This window comes from Zophobas morio, unplaced genomic scaffold (genome assembly GCF_036711695.1).
Source record: "Zophobas morio isolate AGI-343-1 ecotype UQ-CSIRO unplaced genomic scaffold, CSIRO_AGI_Zmor_V1 ptg000031l, whole genome shotgun sequence".
Lineage (NCBI taxonomy): Eukaryota > Metazoa > Arthropoda > Insecta > Coleoptera > Tenebrionidae > Zophobas > Zophobas morio.
In genome coordinates, this window is record NW_026972136.1 from 2,986,878 (window position 1) to 3,005,340 (window position 18,463).

The 18,463-nt window shown below is 34.9% G+C and overlaps 1 protein-coding gene across 1 annotated transcript; it reads left to right on the forward strand.

Moving 5' to 3' along the window:
- Positions 1-286: 286 nt before the first annotated feature.
- LOC135139584 (uncharacterized) lies at positions 287-8,306 on the forward strand. The gene is made up of 5 exons (XM_064069883.1): positions 287-1,074; positions 1,485-1,840; positions 3,206-3,578; positions 8,004-8,129; positions 8,182-8,306. Exons 1-5 carry the CDS (start codon positions 456-458, stop codon positions 8,304-8,306), a joined length of 1,599 nt encoding a protein of 532 aa, XP_063925953.1. The 5' UTR covers positions 287-455.
- The last annotated feature ends 10,157 nt before the right edge of the window (positions 8,307-18,463 follow it).

Here is an 18,463-nt window from a genome sequence, read left to right on the forward strand (position 1 = left end):
GATTTCTGGAATTTTTATTGGATCTTCTGGATTTTCTGGATGTTCTTGATTGTTTGGACCTTCTATAAGTTCTAAATTTTCTGGAAATTTTAGATTTTCTAGAACTTCTGAATATTTTGGATTTTCTGGATTTTCCTGATTTCCTGGACTTTCTGGATTTTCCGAAGTTTCTGGAATATCTGGAGTTTCTGGATTTTCTGGACCTCTTGTTTTTTTATTTTTTGGACTTTCTCGATTTTATGGATTTCCTAATAGAATAGAACAAGATGGCGACGAGTGAAGAAGTGTTTTCGGATTCTCAAAGAAGTGAATCGGAAATAAAGTGCGATAAATGCAAACAAGTGCTAAGAAGCAAGTGTACACGTTGTGTAGTTTGTGGGCTAACTTATCACCCTAGTTGTGCTCGTGAAAAAAATAAAAAAAAGGAAGTGTTTAGTTTCTTTACCGAAACAGAAATGGAATGTCTTCATCACAATAAAACAGCGACTTCAGAGAGTACATCTGTCAAGATAGGAGATGAAGAAACTTCGATAACGGAAACAGTAATTAGTTTCCTAAAAAGCAACACCTTTTCTAGCATCTTACGCAAGGCAATAGAAGCAGCCACCGTCTCCCTGCGTGACGAAATTCGAAGTCTTAAACAAGAGCTTAACAATGTGAAGAGTTCCAATGTTGATATGATAAAAATGTTGACAGATTATCCCAAAAATAATTTGTTGAAGGTGCCCTCTTTCGATGTCGATGTGTTCTCCGATATATCTTCCGATGGCATAAACGATACAAACGAGTGGAAAAAAAAAGTACACTATAAAACATCACGCGATAAGAGTGTCCAAAACCGATCCGGCCAAAAAACTAATAAACAGCAGAAAATTCCGAAGGATAACAATAATAAATCCGTTTTAGACCCAAAGGTTATCCCGTTTATTCCATCTAATCCATCATTAAACGTAGCATCGTCGAACATGGAAAAAAATGAAAAAAATGAAGAAATATCTTCTCACAACGCCCTAAATGATGCCGAAGGTTTTCAAACTGTTGTCTCAAGAAAGAAAAAGCGTAACTTCATTCGAGGTAAAGCTTCTGCTACAAATGAAAATGATACGTTGATAAAGGCTGTGCCGCGAAATGGGTATATCTATGTCGGTAATTTACATCCAAACACGTCTGAAAACGATTTGAAGCTATTCTTAAAGTCTAAATTCTCTGATAAAGAAATTAGTGTTGACAAACTTCCTAAGAGGCCTACTGCCAAAAGCGTGTCATTCAAAATCACAGTGGTGAAAACAATTTTTAAGGATTTCTTCAAGGAGGAATTATGGCCGGAAGGAATTTTAGTGAAAAAATTTTACTTCTTAAAAAACGAAAAAGTGAATACGTCCCTAATGAATTAATAGAAAATTTCTGTTTCAAAGGGGCCAGTTTTCGAATTTTATTTTTAAACATACAGTGCATTAGAAACAAATTTAATATGCTTTTTTCAGAAGTGGAAATTCTAAAAATAAATTGTATCTGCCTTTGTGAACATTGGTTGAACCATATCGAAATCGATAATATTCATGTGCCCGATTTCAACACGGCAGCATTTTTTGCGCGGTCTTCAAAGAAGCATGGAGGAGTCATGCAGCTGATGCACCAAAGTATCCCCTTCAAGATTCTGTCTGATAAGGTATCAGCACTTTCTGCTGAGGTGGATTGCGAATTATGCGGCGTACTTATCACTAAGTTAGATTTAATTTTAATAACGGTTTATCGCTCGCCAAAAGGCGATTTTCATAAATTTATTGATACTATAGTCATTCTTCTTAATGAAATTCATTGCAAATCTAAATACGTCATAGTGGGTGGAGATTTTAACTTATTATTTGGCACTAATGATGCAAAAGCCAATTATTTTTGTAATCTTTTGTCTAGCTTCGGCTTATATTCTACTGTCAGATTTAAAACGCGTTATAACAACACACTTGATAATGTGTTTACTAATATTAATTCAGATATGATAAATATAACACCTGCTAAACTTTATCAGTCGGACCATACTGGAATATGTGTAAATGTTACTCTAAAGGAAGCTGTATTCGATAACTCATTTATCCCTAAATATGTAAGGCCCATCTCACAGTTTGGGAAAATCATGTTTTTTAATTTATTACAACAAGTTGATTGGAGTTTCATTGATCAAAATTGCGACTTTAATGCGTCTGATTTGTTCTCGATCTTTATAGATACGCTACTATTGTATTATAATATCGCCTGCCCTGAGAAGAAACTATCGTGTAACAGATCCAAGGTCCATAATATAATTTGGTATACCCCTGATTTAAAAATCATGCGAGAAACTCTGCATCTAATATATAGTTCTTACAGATTATATGGGACTTTGGGTTTGAAAATAATATATAATAACTTTAAGCGTAAATATGAAGAAGCTGTTAAAAAAGCTAAAATTGCAGCTAATAATGTCTTTATTAAAAACAATTCTAATAATTCTAAAGCTATGTGGTCATTAATAAACAGAAGTAGAAAACGTACTATTCATGAAACTACAAAAATTTCCTCTAACGAATTCAATTTACATTTCTCGAGCATTGCTAAAAATATTCTTAATTCCTTACCAAATACTAATCTTGATCCTGTTAAAATTATGATATCTGTTAATAACACGTCACATATGTTCTTTAAATTCAGGACAGTTAGTGAGGTACAAGTACGTGAGGCATTGAATAAATTAAAAAATAAGAGCAGTAAAGATATTTATGGGTTCAATGTCGACGTTATAAAATCAGTAAAGGATATACTAATTGCACCTTTGACCAAATTAATAAATAAATGTATTGTTGACTCGGTTTTTCCAGACTGCTTAAAATTGGCTTTAGTATGTCCAATATACAAAAAAGGTAATGTCAATGAAGTTGATAACTATCGACCAATCTCCCTTCTTCCAGTGTTGTCTAAAGTGTTCGAAAAATTAATGTTAGAACAAATCCTTGAATTCTTTATTAGTAATAACTTGTTTTGTACAAATCAGTTTGGATTTCGAAAAGGCTTATCCACTGAAAAAGCTGTTCTATCTTTTATTGATAATGTCGTTAAATCCTTTCAAGATGGTGAATATTTTGTGTCTGCCTTCCTAGATCTTAGTAAGGCATTTGACTGCATGTCTCATGAAATACTAATCCGTAAACTTTTTTTTTACAACTTTCAGCCAGATGCCACTAGATTAATTTCATCGTATCTTTTGAATCGATTGCAAGTAGTCTCTGTTGATGGTATAGTCTCCGATAAAGAACAAATCGCGTATGGTGTACCTCAGGGGTCCATCTTAGGGCCTCTACTTTTCTTAATTTATGTGAACGATCTGCCATACTATTTCCCTGATTTTTTTACGATATTGTACGCGGACGATACTACTTTTAGTAAAAAGGCAATGTCATCTTCATTAGTAATAAGTACTCTTATGAATATATCTTCGCAAGCGGAACCTTGGTTTTTCGCCAACAAACTTTGCGTAAATAAGAACAAATCAGTTCAGATGGTATTTTCATTGAAGAAAGATAAGTCTTTTGCGGATACGAAAAGTACTAACAAGTTTCTCGGAATTGTTCTAGATACTAAATTACTTTGGCATGAACATGTGGATTATATTGTTCACATCATTTCTAAAAATACTTATCTCTTAAGAAACTTATCAAATCATGTTGATCAAAATATATTAAAAATTGCATATTATGCGCTAATACAATCTCACTTAGTATATGGTATACTAATCTGGGGACACAGCGCCTCGTCACAAAACCTTTTTAGGCTTCAAAGAAGAGCTATTAGAATCCTTTCAGGTATTGGTTATCGTAATGATTGCAAATTTTCATTTCAATCCTTAAATATTTTGACATTGCCCTGCTTGTACATCTATCACTGTTTTAAATTTTTAGTAAACCAAATTAATCAATTTCCTACACTGAGTTCTTTCCATGACTATAATACCAGGTCCACAAATTTGTTAATCGAAAATTTGAGAATAAACCGTTGCAGAACTGCCAGGAACTATTTCTGTATAGTGTTCTTTAACAAATTACCTCAGAGTTTCCGCAACCTTCCACCATCTCAATTTCTAAAAAAAATCAAGGATGTCTTAACCGAAAATAGTTTTTATAGTTTCAATGAATATTTTCAATATAATTTTGAGTAATTTCTTGTTTATCATGTAGCTAGCTCATAATCTACATAAGTATTGTATTGCATGGTTTTTATGTTTATTTTTACTATTACATTCTTGTAAACTTTGGACGAGTGTATAAACTTTATGTTTTTAGCACAATAAAATTACTTACTTTATGTTTTTAGCACAATAAAAAATTACTAAACTTGTTGGATATTCAGGCTTTTCTGAATTTGTTTTTTTTTTTTGGACTTTTTACTTTCTAGATTTTCCGGATTTTCTGGACTTTCTCGACTTTTGGATTTTCTGGAATTTCTGGACTTTCCTGATTTCTTGGACTTCTGAATTTTCTGGACTTTTTGGATTTCTTTGGAATTTTTGGATTTTTTGGACTTTCTAGATTTTCTGGATTTCCTAGACATTTTGAAAATTCTAGATTTTCTGAATTTTTTGTTTCTTTTTTATTTATTAGACTTTTTCGACTTTCTGGATTTTCCGGATTTTCTGGACTTTCTGAATTTTCTATATTTTTTGGATTTTTGGAATTTTTATTAGATCTTCTGGATTTTCTGGATGTTCTTGATCTTCTGGACCTTCTATATTTTCTAAATTTTCTGGAATTTTTAAATTTTCTAGAACTGTTGAACATTTTGGATTTTCTGGATTTTCCTGATCTCCTGGACTTTCTGGATTTTCTGAAGTTTCTGGAATATCTGGAGTTTCTGGATTTTCTGGACCTCTTGTTTTTTTGTTTTTTGGACTTTCTCGACTGTCTGGATTTTCCCGGTCTCTGAACTTTTCGGGTTTTTTGGATTTTTTGGACTTTCTCGATTTTATGGATTTCCTAAACTTTTTGGATATTCTGGTTTTTCTGAATTTGGTTTTTCTTTCGTATTTTTTGGAGTTTCTCAACTTTCTAGATTTTCTGCATTTTCTGGACTTTCCCGACTTTCTGGATTTTCCGGATTTTCTGGACTTTCTAGACTTGATAGACTTCTGGATGACTTCTGGATTTTCTGGACTTTCTGGACTTCTGGACTTTCCGGACCTTCTGGATTTTCGGAATTTTTTTCAATTTTCTGGATTTCCTAGACTTTTTGGAAATTCTAGAGTTTCTGAATTTTTTGTTTTTTTTTTTTTCTTAGATTTCTTCGACTTCCTGGATTTTCTGGACTTTCTGCTTTTCTATATATTCTGGATTTTTGGAATTTTTATTGTATCTTCTGGATTTTCTGGATGTTCTTGATTTTCTGGATCTTCTATATTTTCTAAATTTTCCGGAATTTTTAGAATTTCTAGAACTTTTGAATATTTCGGATTTTCTGGATTTTCCTGATTTCCTAAACTTTCTGGATTTTCTGAAGTTTCTGGAATATCTGGAGTTTCTGAATTTTCTGGACCTCTCATTTTTTTAATTTTTTGCACTTTCTCGACTGTTTGGATTTTCCGGGTCTCTGGACTTTTTGGGTTTTATTAATTTTTTGGACTTTCTCGATTTTATGGATTTTCCGGATTTTCTGGACTTTTCCGACTTTCTGGATTTTCATGATTTTCTGAACGTTCTGAACTTTCTGGACTTCTGGATGACCTCTGGATTTTCTGGACTTTCTGGACTTCTGGACTTTCTGGATTTTATGGATTTTCTATATTTTCTAGATTTTCTGACCTTTCTGGAATTTTTGGATATTCTGGATTTTCTAAATTTTTTGTTTTAGTTTATTTTACGGACTTTCTCGACTTTCTAGATATTCCTGATTTTCTGGACTTTCTGGACTTCTGAGTTTTCTGGACATTTAGGACTTCTGGACTTTCCGGACCTTCTGGATTTTCGATATTTTCTGGATTTTCGGAATTTTTTGGATTTTTTTAATTTGCTAGATATACCGGATTTTCTGGATTTTTTATAGCATCTGAATTTTCTGGAATTTCTGGACCTTCTGGACTTCTAGACTTTCTGGACTTTCTGGACTTCTAGACTTTCTGGATTTACTATATTTTCTGGATTTTCGGGATTTTTTGATTTTTTTTATTTTTTTGAATTTCCTCGATTTTCTGGATCTTCTGAATTTTTTGTTTTTTTTATTCCTTAGACTTTTTCGACTTTCTGGATTTTCCGGATTTTCTGGACTTTCTGAATTTTCTATATTTTCTGCATTTTTGAAATTTTTATTGGATCTTCTGGATTTTCTGGATGTTCTTGATTTTCTGGACCTTCTATATTTTCTAAATTTTCTGGAATTTTTATATTTTCTAGAACTCTTGAATATTTTGAATTTGCTGGATTTTCCTGATTTTCTAGACTTTCTGGATTTTCTGAAGTTTCTGGAATATCTGGAGTTTCTGGATTTTCAGGACCTCTTATTTTTTTATTTTTTGGACTTTCTCGACTGTCTGTATTTTCTGGGTTTCTGGACATTTTGGGTTTTTTGGATTTTTAGGACTTTCTCAATTTTATGGATTTCCTAAACTTTTTGGATATTCTAGTTTTCCTGAATTTGTTTTTTTTTGTATTTTTTGGACTTTCTCAACTTTCTAGATTTTCCGCATTTTCAGGACTTTCCCGAATTTTCCTGATTTTCTTGACTTTTTAGATTTTCAGAATTTTTTGTTTTGTTTTATTTTTTGTACTTTCTCGACTTTCTAGATATTCCGGATTTTCTGGACTTTCTGGACTTCTGAGTTTTCTAGACATTCTGGACTTCTCGACTTTCCGGACCTTCTGGATTTTCGGAATTTTTTGGATTTTCTGGATTTACTGGATTTACCGGATTTTCTGGATTTTTTGAATCATCTGAAGTTTCTGGAATTTCTGGACTTTCTGGACTTTCTGGACTTCCAGACTTTCTGGTTTTTTTTTTTTTGGATTTTCGGGATTTTTTGATTTTTTTATTTTTTGGACTTTCTCGAATTTCTGAATATTCCGGATTTTCTAGACTTTCTGGATTTCTGGACTTTATGGACTTGTGGACTTTCTGGAATTTTTGGAGTTTCTGGAGTTTCTGGACTTTCAGGTTTCTGGATTTTCTAGATTTTCTGCATTCTTTAGTATTTTTGGAATTTTTGGACTTTCTCGATTTTCTGTATTTTCTTTACATTCAGAATTTTCCGAATTTTCTGAATTTTCAGAACTTTTTCAATTTTTCAATTTAATAATAATAACTTTTGATTATATTAATTGTTTGTGTTTTCAATTTTTCGATTTAGAATATCTCGTTCTTAACGATCTCTCAGTTTTCAAATTTTCGATTCTCCAATTTTCGACCCACAGTTTTTCGCTAATTCAATGTTCCGTTTATATAGTTTCAAATGGCGTGGGGATTTTGTAAGAACTATTACAACAAGCATTTAAATTCTCAATGGTCATTGCTACTGAAAACTGAAAGTATCGGCAACAATGTTTATATTTCTGGCATATTTTTTCGCCTTTGATTTAATAAAACATAACCTAACGAAAAAAGTTCAGGGATTTTTATTCTTCTGCATCGAATACCAACAAACTCACAAGATTTTCATGGCCAACCCTACTATATAAAAATCGTGAACGGATAATACATTAGAGCACGTTTCGAAATTGACATACGTGTCTTTGCTGAAAGAATGTACGGAATATTTTAAATTTTTAAGTACTGGTCCAAAGCCACCTGCCCCCTCCTAAACCCCCACAACCCCTTCACGTGTTAAAGCCTCCAGATACCGATCAAACCCATTAAAAATCCCAGTTAATAGCCCTTTTATCCTGTGAGAACGCGCTCCAACTTCACAAGTCGATAGTTTAGTTAAATCACGCCCTGATCCGTCCAATTTGATATATTCGAACCGTTCGCCTATAGCGGCAATATTCCAGGGAGACACGTGGGGTGGTCGACGGTGGCAGTCACGTGGCCTCGGCGAGAAAACATTCAATACCGGTATTTGCGGCACGTGACCGGGCTATTTACAAATTGCCGGCGGTGTGATGAGGATTGGAACGGTCTGCCCCCCGGGGACTCATGAATGTGTATTTCCACCGATACATGCTCCAGATACACCGCCGTCCCCGGGGAACAGTCATAGACTGTTTGCTTTATTAAATCCGCACGGTGCACACGGCAAATACGAGGTGAGCTGGGCACAATTAAAGGAGCAAAAGTCCTTCGAGGTGGCTTAATAACGGCGAATCATTAGCCTAAACAGGAGTTTTCACGAAATAAAAAAAAAAAAGAAAAAATCTTGTATGTATACGCGTTGTGAAAGCCTGCTTTCAACACGACAATGATATTTTCGCCGTTCTTCACGCTCCGCTTATCAGCACCGATGGTTTATTCGTCCATGTGTTTACCCCTTGAAGGTCCTCGACGTACCCAAGAGCGCAATCCAGGCGTACACAAGTGTCCTAATATTCCTACCTATGTGGTCCGTTCAATAGCGTGAGGACAAAACGTCTCGTTAACTAGCCTCCTCGGTACATACACTACACCCAGCCAAACACTCTCACCCATTGTCCGCCGCCCTCTGCCTCCTGGTGATGCCGACAACAATCCAGGATGTCTCCGATGCGGTTATTCCACACAATGCGCCCCATATCATCCGAGCTGTTGAATATTTTTTCGAGCAGAATAATTTTTTCGTGACAAGAATTTTCCGGCTCCGAATTATTTCATTACGAAAAAATGTGGGGCGGCGAACCAAATAGAGTGTGTTTTTGAAAAATGGGCAGTTTTGTTTTAGGTATGTATGTAGAGTGCGCTGCAGGGGTGGAACGACGGGCTCTATCAATATTGACATAAAAAATTTAATTAATATTTTGGTTAGGTTTATGGCGGTGGAAGGACATATGTGATGATATTGGTCATATATTTAATATAGTGTCAATGAAAATTAATAAGCACTTATCTAATTTCTTATCAGGGGAGAAGTCGGTTGATTTATTACTGACTATTTAATAAAATATTTATATCTACTATTTACTCATTGAGGTTGTTACACCTGCAAATTTAATAAGCGGGAAGCGAGATAATATAAACAAATATCGGGGGTGGTTAAGGACTAATTAATAATACAGTTAGCTCTTCTAAGAATATGAGATGAACTACATGCAGATATTTATTCTCTAGTGGTTGTCGGAAAAAAGTGACGCATTGTTTGTTGCACCACTTGATCGAGCGTAACGCTGAAGTAGTGGTATTGTTTTAACTAAAATATAGATAAAAGACTTAATAGAATTAAATTAATAGAATATAAGCTATTAATTTTTTGAGTTTGTCTAAGATATCCATTTTTTTAATGACACTATATATTCTTTAGAATTTTTATAGAGCGTGTTTTTGTAAATTCATTAACGTATCATATTTTAAACACCCATTCTCAGCCACTGTCTATGATTCGAACACATGTTATGAACGCTCGTGTGTTTATATTTGGTCTGGAATGCACTTGTCTTTAGAAAACAGAAACGGATTAACAATGCTTAGCGAACTTTCCCATTTGAAAACATTTCGATCAACATTATCTCAGTAAGAACACGTATGTCAATTCCGATACGTGCAGCTAGGGGTGAAAGGGAGTTGGTACACCATCGGCGGAAAAATTTAGATACACCCCTGAAAAGCCTAAATTTTACTTCAAATATATATTTTACTAAAAATATAAATAAAATTTGGATCCGCACACCGACGCTTTGGTATACCACGTCTACTGGCGTTCCTGGAAAATTCCCAATTTTCAAATGGTCCCATCGTGATATTTTGTCTTTGAAAGATTGAAAAAATCTCAAAGATTTTTCTGTATATTGTTTTTGAAGTAATTAAAGAGAATCTTGAGAAGCACTTGTATTTTGTTTTTGAAGTAGTTTGAAAAAATCTCGGCATTTCTGTTTTGTTTTTGAAGTAATTTGAAAGAATTGGACCCCTTGTGGTTTGTGCTGAAGTAATTGGAGAGAATCTGGAGGATCCCCGTGGATCTTGTTTTGAGGTAATTTGAAAGTATCTGGAGTGTATCTTGTGTTTTGTTTTTGAAGTAGTTTGAAAGATTCTCGGGAACCCCCTGTAGGTTTTGTTTTTGAAGTAATTTGAAAAAATGTCGGAGATCCTTTGTGTTTCGTTTTTAAAGCAGTTTGAAAGAATCTCGACGTCCCCTGATCTATGACGTTTTGTTTTTGAAGTAATTTGAAATAATCTCGGGGATCCACTATATTTAGTTTTTGAAGTAGTTTTGAAAAAATTTCGGCGACTGCTTGTGTAATTTGAAAGAATCTTGGGGACTCCCTGGGGTTTGTATTTTTGAAGACCCTTTGTGTTTCGTTTTTGAAGTAGTTTGAAAGAATCTCGACGTCCCCTGATCTATGATGTAATTTGAAACAATCTCGGAGAGTCCTCGTATTTAGTATTTGAAGTAGTTTTGAAAGAATTTCGCCGAAAGCTTGTGTAGTTTGAAAGAATCTTGGGACTCCCTGGGGGTTTTATTTTTGAACACCCTTTGTGTTTCGTTTTTGAAGTGATTTAAAAGAATCTCGACCTCCCTTCATTTATGAAGTCCTATTTTCGAAGTAATCTAAGAGAAACTCGGAGATACCTTGTGTTTTGTTTTCAAAGTAGTTTGAATTAATTTCAGGGACCACCAGTATCTGTTTTTTAAGTAAGTAGTTTGGAACATTATCGAGGATAGATTGTGTTTTGTTTTTGAAGTACTTAATTTTGACACAATCTGTTTTGAAGTAGTTTGAAATTAATCTATGAGATTTCTTGATTCGTTTTGGAAGAATCTCAGGAGTCCCTTGTGTTTTGTTCTTGAAATAATATAAGAGAATCTCAGAAAACCTTTGGGTTTTGTTTTTGAAGTAGTTTTGAAATAATCTCAGGGACAGGGATTCCTTATCTTGTTTTTGAAGTATTTTGAAAGAATCTCGACATTTCTTGTCTTATTTTTGAAGTAATCTGACAGAATCTCGGGGATTCCTTGTGTTGGGTTTTTGAATTTGTTTGAAAGGACCTCGGCCATACCTTGTGTTTTGTTTTCAAAGTAGTTTGAACGAATTTCGGAGACCACTTATGTCTGGTTTTTGAAGTAGTTTGAAATAATATCCAGGATACCTTGTGTTTTGCTTTTGAAGTACTTAATTTTGATAGAACATGTTTTTGAAGTACTTTGAAGTAATTTGCTGGATTTCTAGGTTCGTTTTTGAAATAATTTGAAAGAATCTCAGGCGTCCCTTGTCTTTTGTTTCTGAAATAGTTGGAAAGAATCTGAGAAATCCTTTGTGATTTGTTTTTGAAGTAGTTTTGAAAGAATCTCGAGGATCCCCCGTAGGACCTGTTTTTTAAGTAATTTGAACTGATCTCGGGAAACCTTTGTGTTTTGTTTTTTAAGTACTTTGAAAGAATCTCGGCATTTCTTGTCTTATTTTTGAAGTAATCTGAAAAATCTCGGGGATTCCTTGTGTCGGGTTTTTGAATTTGTTTAAAAGAATCTCGAACATACCTTGTGTTTTCTTTTCAAAGTAGTTTGAACGAATTTCGGAGACCACTTATGTCTGGTTTTTGAAGTAGTTTGAAATAATATCGAGGATCCCTTGTGCTTTGCTTTTGAAGTATTTAATTTTGATAAAATATGTTTTTGAAGTGTTTTGAAGTAATCTGGTGGATTTCTAGGTTCGTTTTTGAAATAATTTGAAAGAATCTCAGGCGTCCCTTGTCTTTTGTTTTTGAAATAGTTGGAAAGAATCTGAGAAATCCTTTGTGATTTGTTTTTGAAGTAGTTATGAAAGAATCTTGAGGATCCCCTGTAGGACCTGTTTTTGAAGTAATTTGAACTGATCTCGGGGAACCTTTGTGTTTTGTTTTTTAAGTAGTTTGAAAGAATCTCGAGATTCCTTGTCTTGTTTTTAAAATAATTTGAAAGAATCTCATGATTTCTTGCCTTGTTTTTGAAATAATCTGAAAGAATCTCGGGGATTCCTTGTGCCAGGTTTTTGAATTTGTTTGAAAGAATCTCGGCAATACCTTGTGTTTTCTTTTCAAAGTAGTTTGAACGAATTTCGGAGACCACTTGTGTCTGGTTTTTGAAGTAGTTTGAAATAATATCCAGGATCCCCTGTGTTTTGCTTTTGAAGTATTTAATTTTGATAAAATATGTTTTTGAAGTGTTTTGAAGTAATCTGGTGGATTTCTAGGTTCGTTTTTGAAATAATTTGAAAGAATCTCAGGCGTCCCTTGTCTTTTGTTTTTGAAATAGTTGGAAAGAATCTGAGAAATCCTTTGTGATTTGTTTTTGAAGTAGTTATGAAAGAATCTTGAGGATCCCCTGTAGGACCTGTTTTTGAAGTAATTTGAACTGATCTCGGGGAACCTTTGTGTTTTGTTTTTTAAGTAGTTTGAAAGAATCTCGAGATTCCTTGTCTTGTTTTTAAAATAATTTGAAAGAATCTCATGATTTCTTGCCTTGTTTTTGAAATAATCTGAAAGAATCTCGGGGATTCCTTGTGCCAGGTTTTTGAATTTGTTTGAAAGAATCTCGGCAATACCTTGTGTTTTCTTTTCAAAGTAGTTTGAACGAATTTCGGAGACCACTTGTGTCTGGTTTTTGAAGTAGTTTGAAATAATATCCAGGATCCCCTGTGTTTTGCTTTTGAAGTACTTAATTTTGATAGAATATGTTTTTGAAGTGCTTTGAACTAATCTGGTGGATTTCTAGGTTCGTTTTTGAAATAATTTGAAAAAATCTCAGGCGTCCCTTGTCTTTTGTTCCTGAAATAGTTGGAAAGAATCTGAGAAATCCTTTGTGTTTTGTTTTTGAAGTAGTTTTGAAAGAATCTCGAGGATCCCCTGTAGGACCTGTTTTTGAAGTAACTTAAATAATCTCGAGATTCCTTATGTTGTTGTTGAATTAATCTGAAAGAATCTCGGGGGTTTCATATGTTGGGTTTTTAAAACACTTTGAAAGGATCTTGGGGATCTCAAGTCTTGTGTTTTGTTTTTGAAGTAGTTTTCAAAGAAACTCAGAGACCCCGTGTAGAACTTGTTTTTGAAGTAATTTAAAACAATCTCGGGCATCCCTTTTGTTTTGTTTTTAGAGTAATTTTAAAGAATTTCGGGAATCCCTTGTCGGTCTTATTTTTGAAGTAATTTGCAAGAATCTCAGCGACCGTATTTTGTTTTTGCAGTGATTTGATCTACGAAGTCTTGTGTTTGAAGTAATTTGAAAGAATTTCGGGGAACCCTTGTATTTAGTTTTTGAAGTAGTTTTGTAAGAATCTCGGTGACCTCTTCTGTTTTGTTTTTGAAGTAGTTTGAAAGAATCTTGCGATCTCAATTCTTGTGTTTTGTTTTTGAAATAGTTTTGAAAGAATCTCAGAGATCCCGTGTAGGACTTGTTTTTAAAATAATTTGAAAGAATCTTCGGGATCTCTTTTGTTTTGTTGTTGAAGTAGTTTGAAAGAATCCCGGAGATTCTTGTGTTTTGTGTTTGAAGTAGTTTTCAAAGAATCTCAGAGAACCCGTATAGAACTTGTTTTTGAAGTAATTTAAAACGATCTCGGGCATTCCTTTTGTTTTGTTTCTGAAGTAATTTTAGGGAATCTCGGGGACCCCTTGTCGGTCTTATTTTTGAAGTAATTTGCAACAATCTCAGGGACCGTGTTTCGATTTTGAAACAGTTTGAAAGAATCGACGTCCCCTGATCTACGAAGTCTTGTTTTTCAAGTAATTTGAAAGAATTTCGGGGAACCCATGTATATTTAGTTTTTGAAGTAGTTTTGTAAGAATCTCGGTGACCACTTCTGTTTTGTTTTTGAAATAGTTTGAAAAAATCTTGGGATCTCAATTCTTGTGTTTTGTTTTTGAAGTAGTTTTGAAAGAATCTCGGGATCCCTTGTCTTTCTTGTTTTTGCAGTAAATTGAAAGAATCTCGGGGACCCCTTGTGCTTTATTTTTGAAATAGTATGAAAGAATCTAGGGGACCATTTGCGTTTTGTTTTTGACGTACATAGTTTGAAAGAAACTCGGAGATGCTTGTGTTTTGTTTATAAAATAGTTTTGAAAGAATCTCGGGGACTCGGTGTAGGGCTTGTTTTTGAAGTAATTTGAAAGAATCTCGGGGACCCCGTATAGAACTTGTTTTTGAAGTAATTTGCAAGAATCTCAGGGACCGTGTTTTGTTTTTGAAGTGATTTGAAAGAAAGTCGGAGACCCTTTGTGTTTCGTTTTTGAAGTAGTTTGAAAGAATCCCGAAGATCCCTGATTTATGGAGTCTTGTTTTTGAAATAATTTAAAAGAATTTCGGGGAACCCTTGTATTTAGTTTTTGAAGTACCTAGTTTTGTAAGAATTTCGGTGACCACTTCTGTTTTGTTTTTTAAGTAGTTTGAAAGAATCTAGGGGATCTCAATTCTTGTGTTTTGTTTTTGAAGTAGTTTTGAAAGAATTTCAGAAGTCCCGTGTAGGACTTGTTTTTAAAATAATTTGAAAGAATCTCGGAGACCTGGTGTAGGGCTTGTTTTTAAAGTAATTTGAAAGAATCTCGGGGACCCCTTGTGTTTTGTTTTTGAAATAGTTTGAAAGAATCTCGGGAATCCTTGTGTTTGTGTTTGACATAGTTTGAAAGAATCTAGGGGATCCCTTGTCGTGTTTTTGAAGTAATTTGAAGGAATCTCGGGGACCTGTTTTGTTTTGTTTTTGAAGTAGATTGAAGAAATCTCGGGGATCCTTGGGGTTTGTTTTTGAAGAAGTTTTGAAATAATCTCAGAAATCCCGGGTACGAATTGTTTTTGAAATAATTTGAAAGAATTTCGGAAACCTCTTGCTCAGTTTTTGAAGTACATAGTTTTCAAGAATCTCGGGATCCTTTATTTTGTTTTTGAAGTGATTAGAAAGAATGTCGGGGACTTCTGTTCTTTTGTTCTGTTTCTGAAGTAGTTTTAAGGATCTCGGGAATGTTTTGTGTTTTTTTTTTAAGAAGTTTTAAGAATCTCGGGGGTCCCTTGTCGTTTGTTTTTGAAATAGTTTTAAGAATCTCGGGGGTCCTTTGTCGTTTGTTTTTAAAGTAGTTTGAAAGAATCTCGGGGGACCCTTTTTTTGTATTTGAAGTAGTTTGAAAAAATTTCGGGGGTGTCTTGTCGTTTGTTTCTGAACTAATTTGAAAGAATTCCGGGGACTCCTTATGTTTTGTTTTTTGAGTAGTTTTAACAATCTCGGGGGTCCCTTGTCGTTTGTTTTTGAAGTATTTTGAAAGAATCTCGGGAGATCTCTTTTGTTTTGTATTTGAAGTAGTTTTACAGAATCTCGCCGACTCATTTTGTTCTGTTTCTGAAGTAGTTTTAGGGATCTCGGGGATGTTTTGTGTTTGTTTTTGAAGTAGTTTGAAAGAATCTCGGGGTCCCTTGTAGTTTGTTTTTGAAGTAGTTTTAAGAATCTCGGGGGTCTCCTGTCGTTTTGTACTTGAAGTAGTTTTAAAGAATCTCGGCGACTCATTTTGTCCTGTTTCTGAAGTAGTTTTAAGGACCTCAGGGATGTTTTGTGTTTGTTTTTGAAGTAGTTTGAAAGAATCTCGGGGGTCCTTTGTAGTTTGTTTTTGAAGTAGTTTTAAGAATCTCGGGGGTCTCTTGTCGTTTTGTATTTGAAGTAGTTTTACAGAATCTCGTCGACTCATTTTGTTCTGTTTCTGAAGTAGTTTTAGGGATCTCGGGGATGTTTTGTGTTTGTTTTTGAAGTAGTTTGAAAGAATCTCGGGGTCTCTTGTAGTTTGTTTTTGAAGTAGTTTTAAGAATCTCGGGAGTCTCTTGTCGTTTTGTACTTGAAGTAGTTTTAAAGAATCTCGGCGACTCATTTTGTTCTGTTTCTGAAGTAGTTTTAAGGATCTCAGGGATGTTTTGCGTTTGTTTTTAAAGTAGTTTGAAAGAATCTCGGGGATCATTTGTAGTTTGTTTTTGAAATAGTTTGAAAGAGTCTCGGGGATCCCTTGTCGTGTTTTTGAAGTAATTTGAAGGAATCTCGGGGACCTCTTTTGTTTTTGAAGTAGATTGAGGGAATCTCGGGGATACTCGCGGTTTGTTTTTGAAGAAGTTTTGAAATAATCTCAGAAATCCCTTGTAGGAATTGTTTTTGAAATAATTTGAAAGAATCTCGGTAACCCCTTGCTCAGTTTTTGAAGAACATAGTTTGCAAGAATCTCTGGATCCCTTGTCTTGTTTTTGAAGTGATTTGAAAGAATCTCGGAAACTTCTTTGTTTTGTTTTTGAAGTATCGTAATTTGAAAGAATGTCGGGGATCCTTGTGTTTTGTTTTTGAAGTAGTTTTGAAAGAATCTCAGAGACCCCGTGTAGGACTTGTTTTGGAGGTAATTTGAAAGAATCTTCAGGATCTCTTTCGTTTTGTTCTTGATGTAGATTGGAAGAATCTCGGGGAGTCCTTGTGTTTTTTTTTTAAGTAGTTGGAAAGAATCTCGGGGATTCTTGTATTATGTTTTTGAAGTAATTTGAAAGATTATCGGAGCCGAACTCAGCACTACTGCGGGGACGTAATTGGACTGCCGCTTGTACCAGCACCAGTTTTTTTTTTTGGGGGGAAATTTGGTTGTCTAGTGGAAAAACTCGAACGGGATTCGTACACCAAACATCTAGTTCATTTTAATATAGAATCCTTTGAGACGACATCATCAATTTCCTGGTTGGGATGATTAATAAAACTTTGGTTAGCGTTTTACCATTTACATGATTATTCCTAATACACACCAAAATTTGACACCAATCCGTCTAAAAGCGATTTGTTAAATTGTACTTCATTATCATCAAATTCGACACCCACATGAAAAAATCAACTTCGCCTCCTCCGTGATCCATCATCGGCCTAACAATGCCGATGATTTTTGGTCGAAACGTGTGCAGATTGATTCCAGAAATCGGCGTAAAACCATGCGGAAAATATAAATGGACATCTCGGGGGCGGCACTAGGGGAGCCCCGATGGGTGATGTAATAAAGGCGCGCTTGCACAAACAGGTGATTATCCTTTGTTCTGGGACAAATTGCGAATTTGACGCGCGTCAGCCTTCCTACGCAACTTTAGTGCTGTGACTAAATAGCAACAGCTGCAAGGTCGGAGGAAAGTTGTAGGATATTTACGCCCCTCGTTGAAAAGAACGGCATTAAAAGCGCCACTGATGTCGCGTCCGAAATAATTGAAAAAGAAAGGGAGAAGGATCATTGTGGCTAAGCTCATCAGATAACGTCACAACACGTCAGCGAGACGATTTCCCCATTTCCCAGTCTGACACGACGTCATCGGTTTTTTGGACAGGACGAACAAACTATGTACCATAAAACCCAGACAAATCGCCTGCGATTCCCCGAAAATGGATTTAAAATGGTATTACCATGAAGACAAATGCTGCTGAAATTTTTTGCTCCCAGACAAAACAAGTGAAACAAAACCAACATCATCCGAGTTACCTGATGACGACTTTAATAAACCGCGCCGAAATTCCTTCGTCGTGGTGAAAATTTAACAGGACGTCACCCCGGAATATGTACATAAATATGTTGCCTATAATTTGACGCAGTTTGGACGGAATCAATCAATCTCTTCGCAGCTCGGTCGGGGTCGAACAAAACCGTGGGGCAGAGGCGAATGCGCCCCTTGTAATGTCCGTCAGGGTGAGTTCCTCGTTGACAAACAAGCGATTGAGAAGCGGAAAATCACGCGCTGCGCCCGGAACGGATCGCCCTGTGGGGGGCCGCACTGCTGAAACGATTATACAATCATGCCGTGAAGCTCAAGGGGAGCGGCAGAGAGGTGAGGCCAAAAAAGAAAATCATACAGACTGTATGTTGGAATACGTCAAACAAGATCACGTCATCTATATCGCAATCCCGCCAAAATTCAAATAAAATTTGGCTTTTGTTGTGTAAACAAGATGGCGGAATGCGTTTATAGGCACGAAAGAGAGAGCTACTTTCCGTTTGCTTGCGTGAAAAGAACAAAGGTTCTATGAATCAGATGAGCATGAATAGATTTTAAGTTATATAATGTACTCATATACGTGTGGTTTATGAATTCGCGTTCATTTTGTTTATTAGTATTGTAATATTTATTGTTTAGGCTTTCTTGTTCTTAAACCGGTGGTATTTCCATTTTGTCTGTTATTACTTGAATTTGTTGGAATTGATATAGGTACATGTCTTTGCTGAAATATTGATCAATTGTTACCAAGAGAGAAAATGTGATTTTCAACACACAAAATTCACCAGATAAATATGAAAATGGATAAAACCGAACGTATATCAAAACAAGATATTTAGACAAAAATGTATTAAAATTATTGATTCGATAAAGATAAAA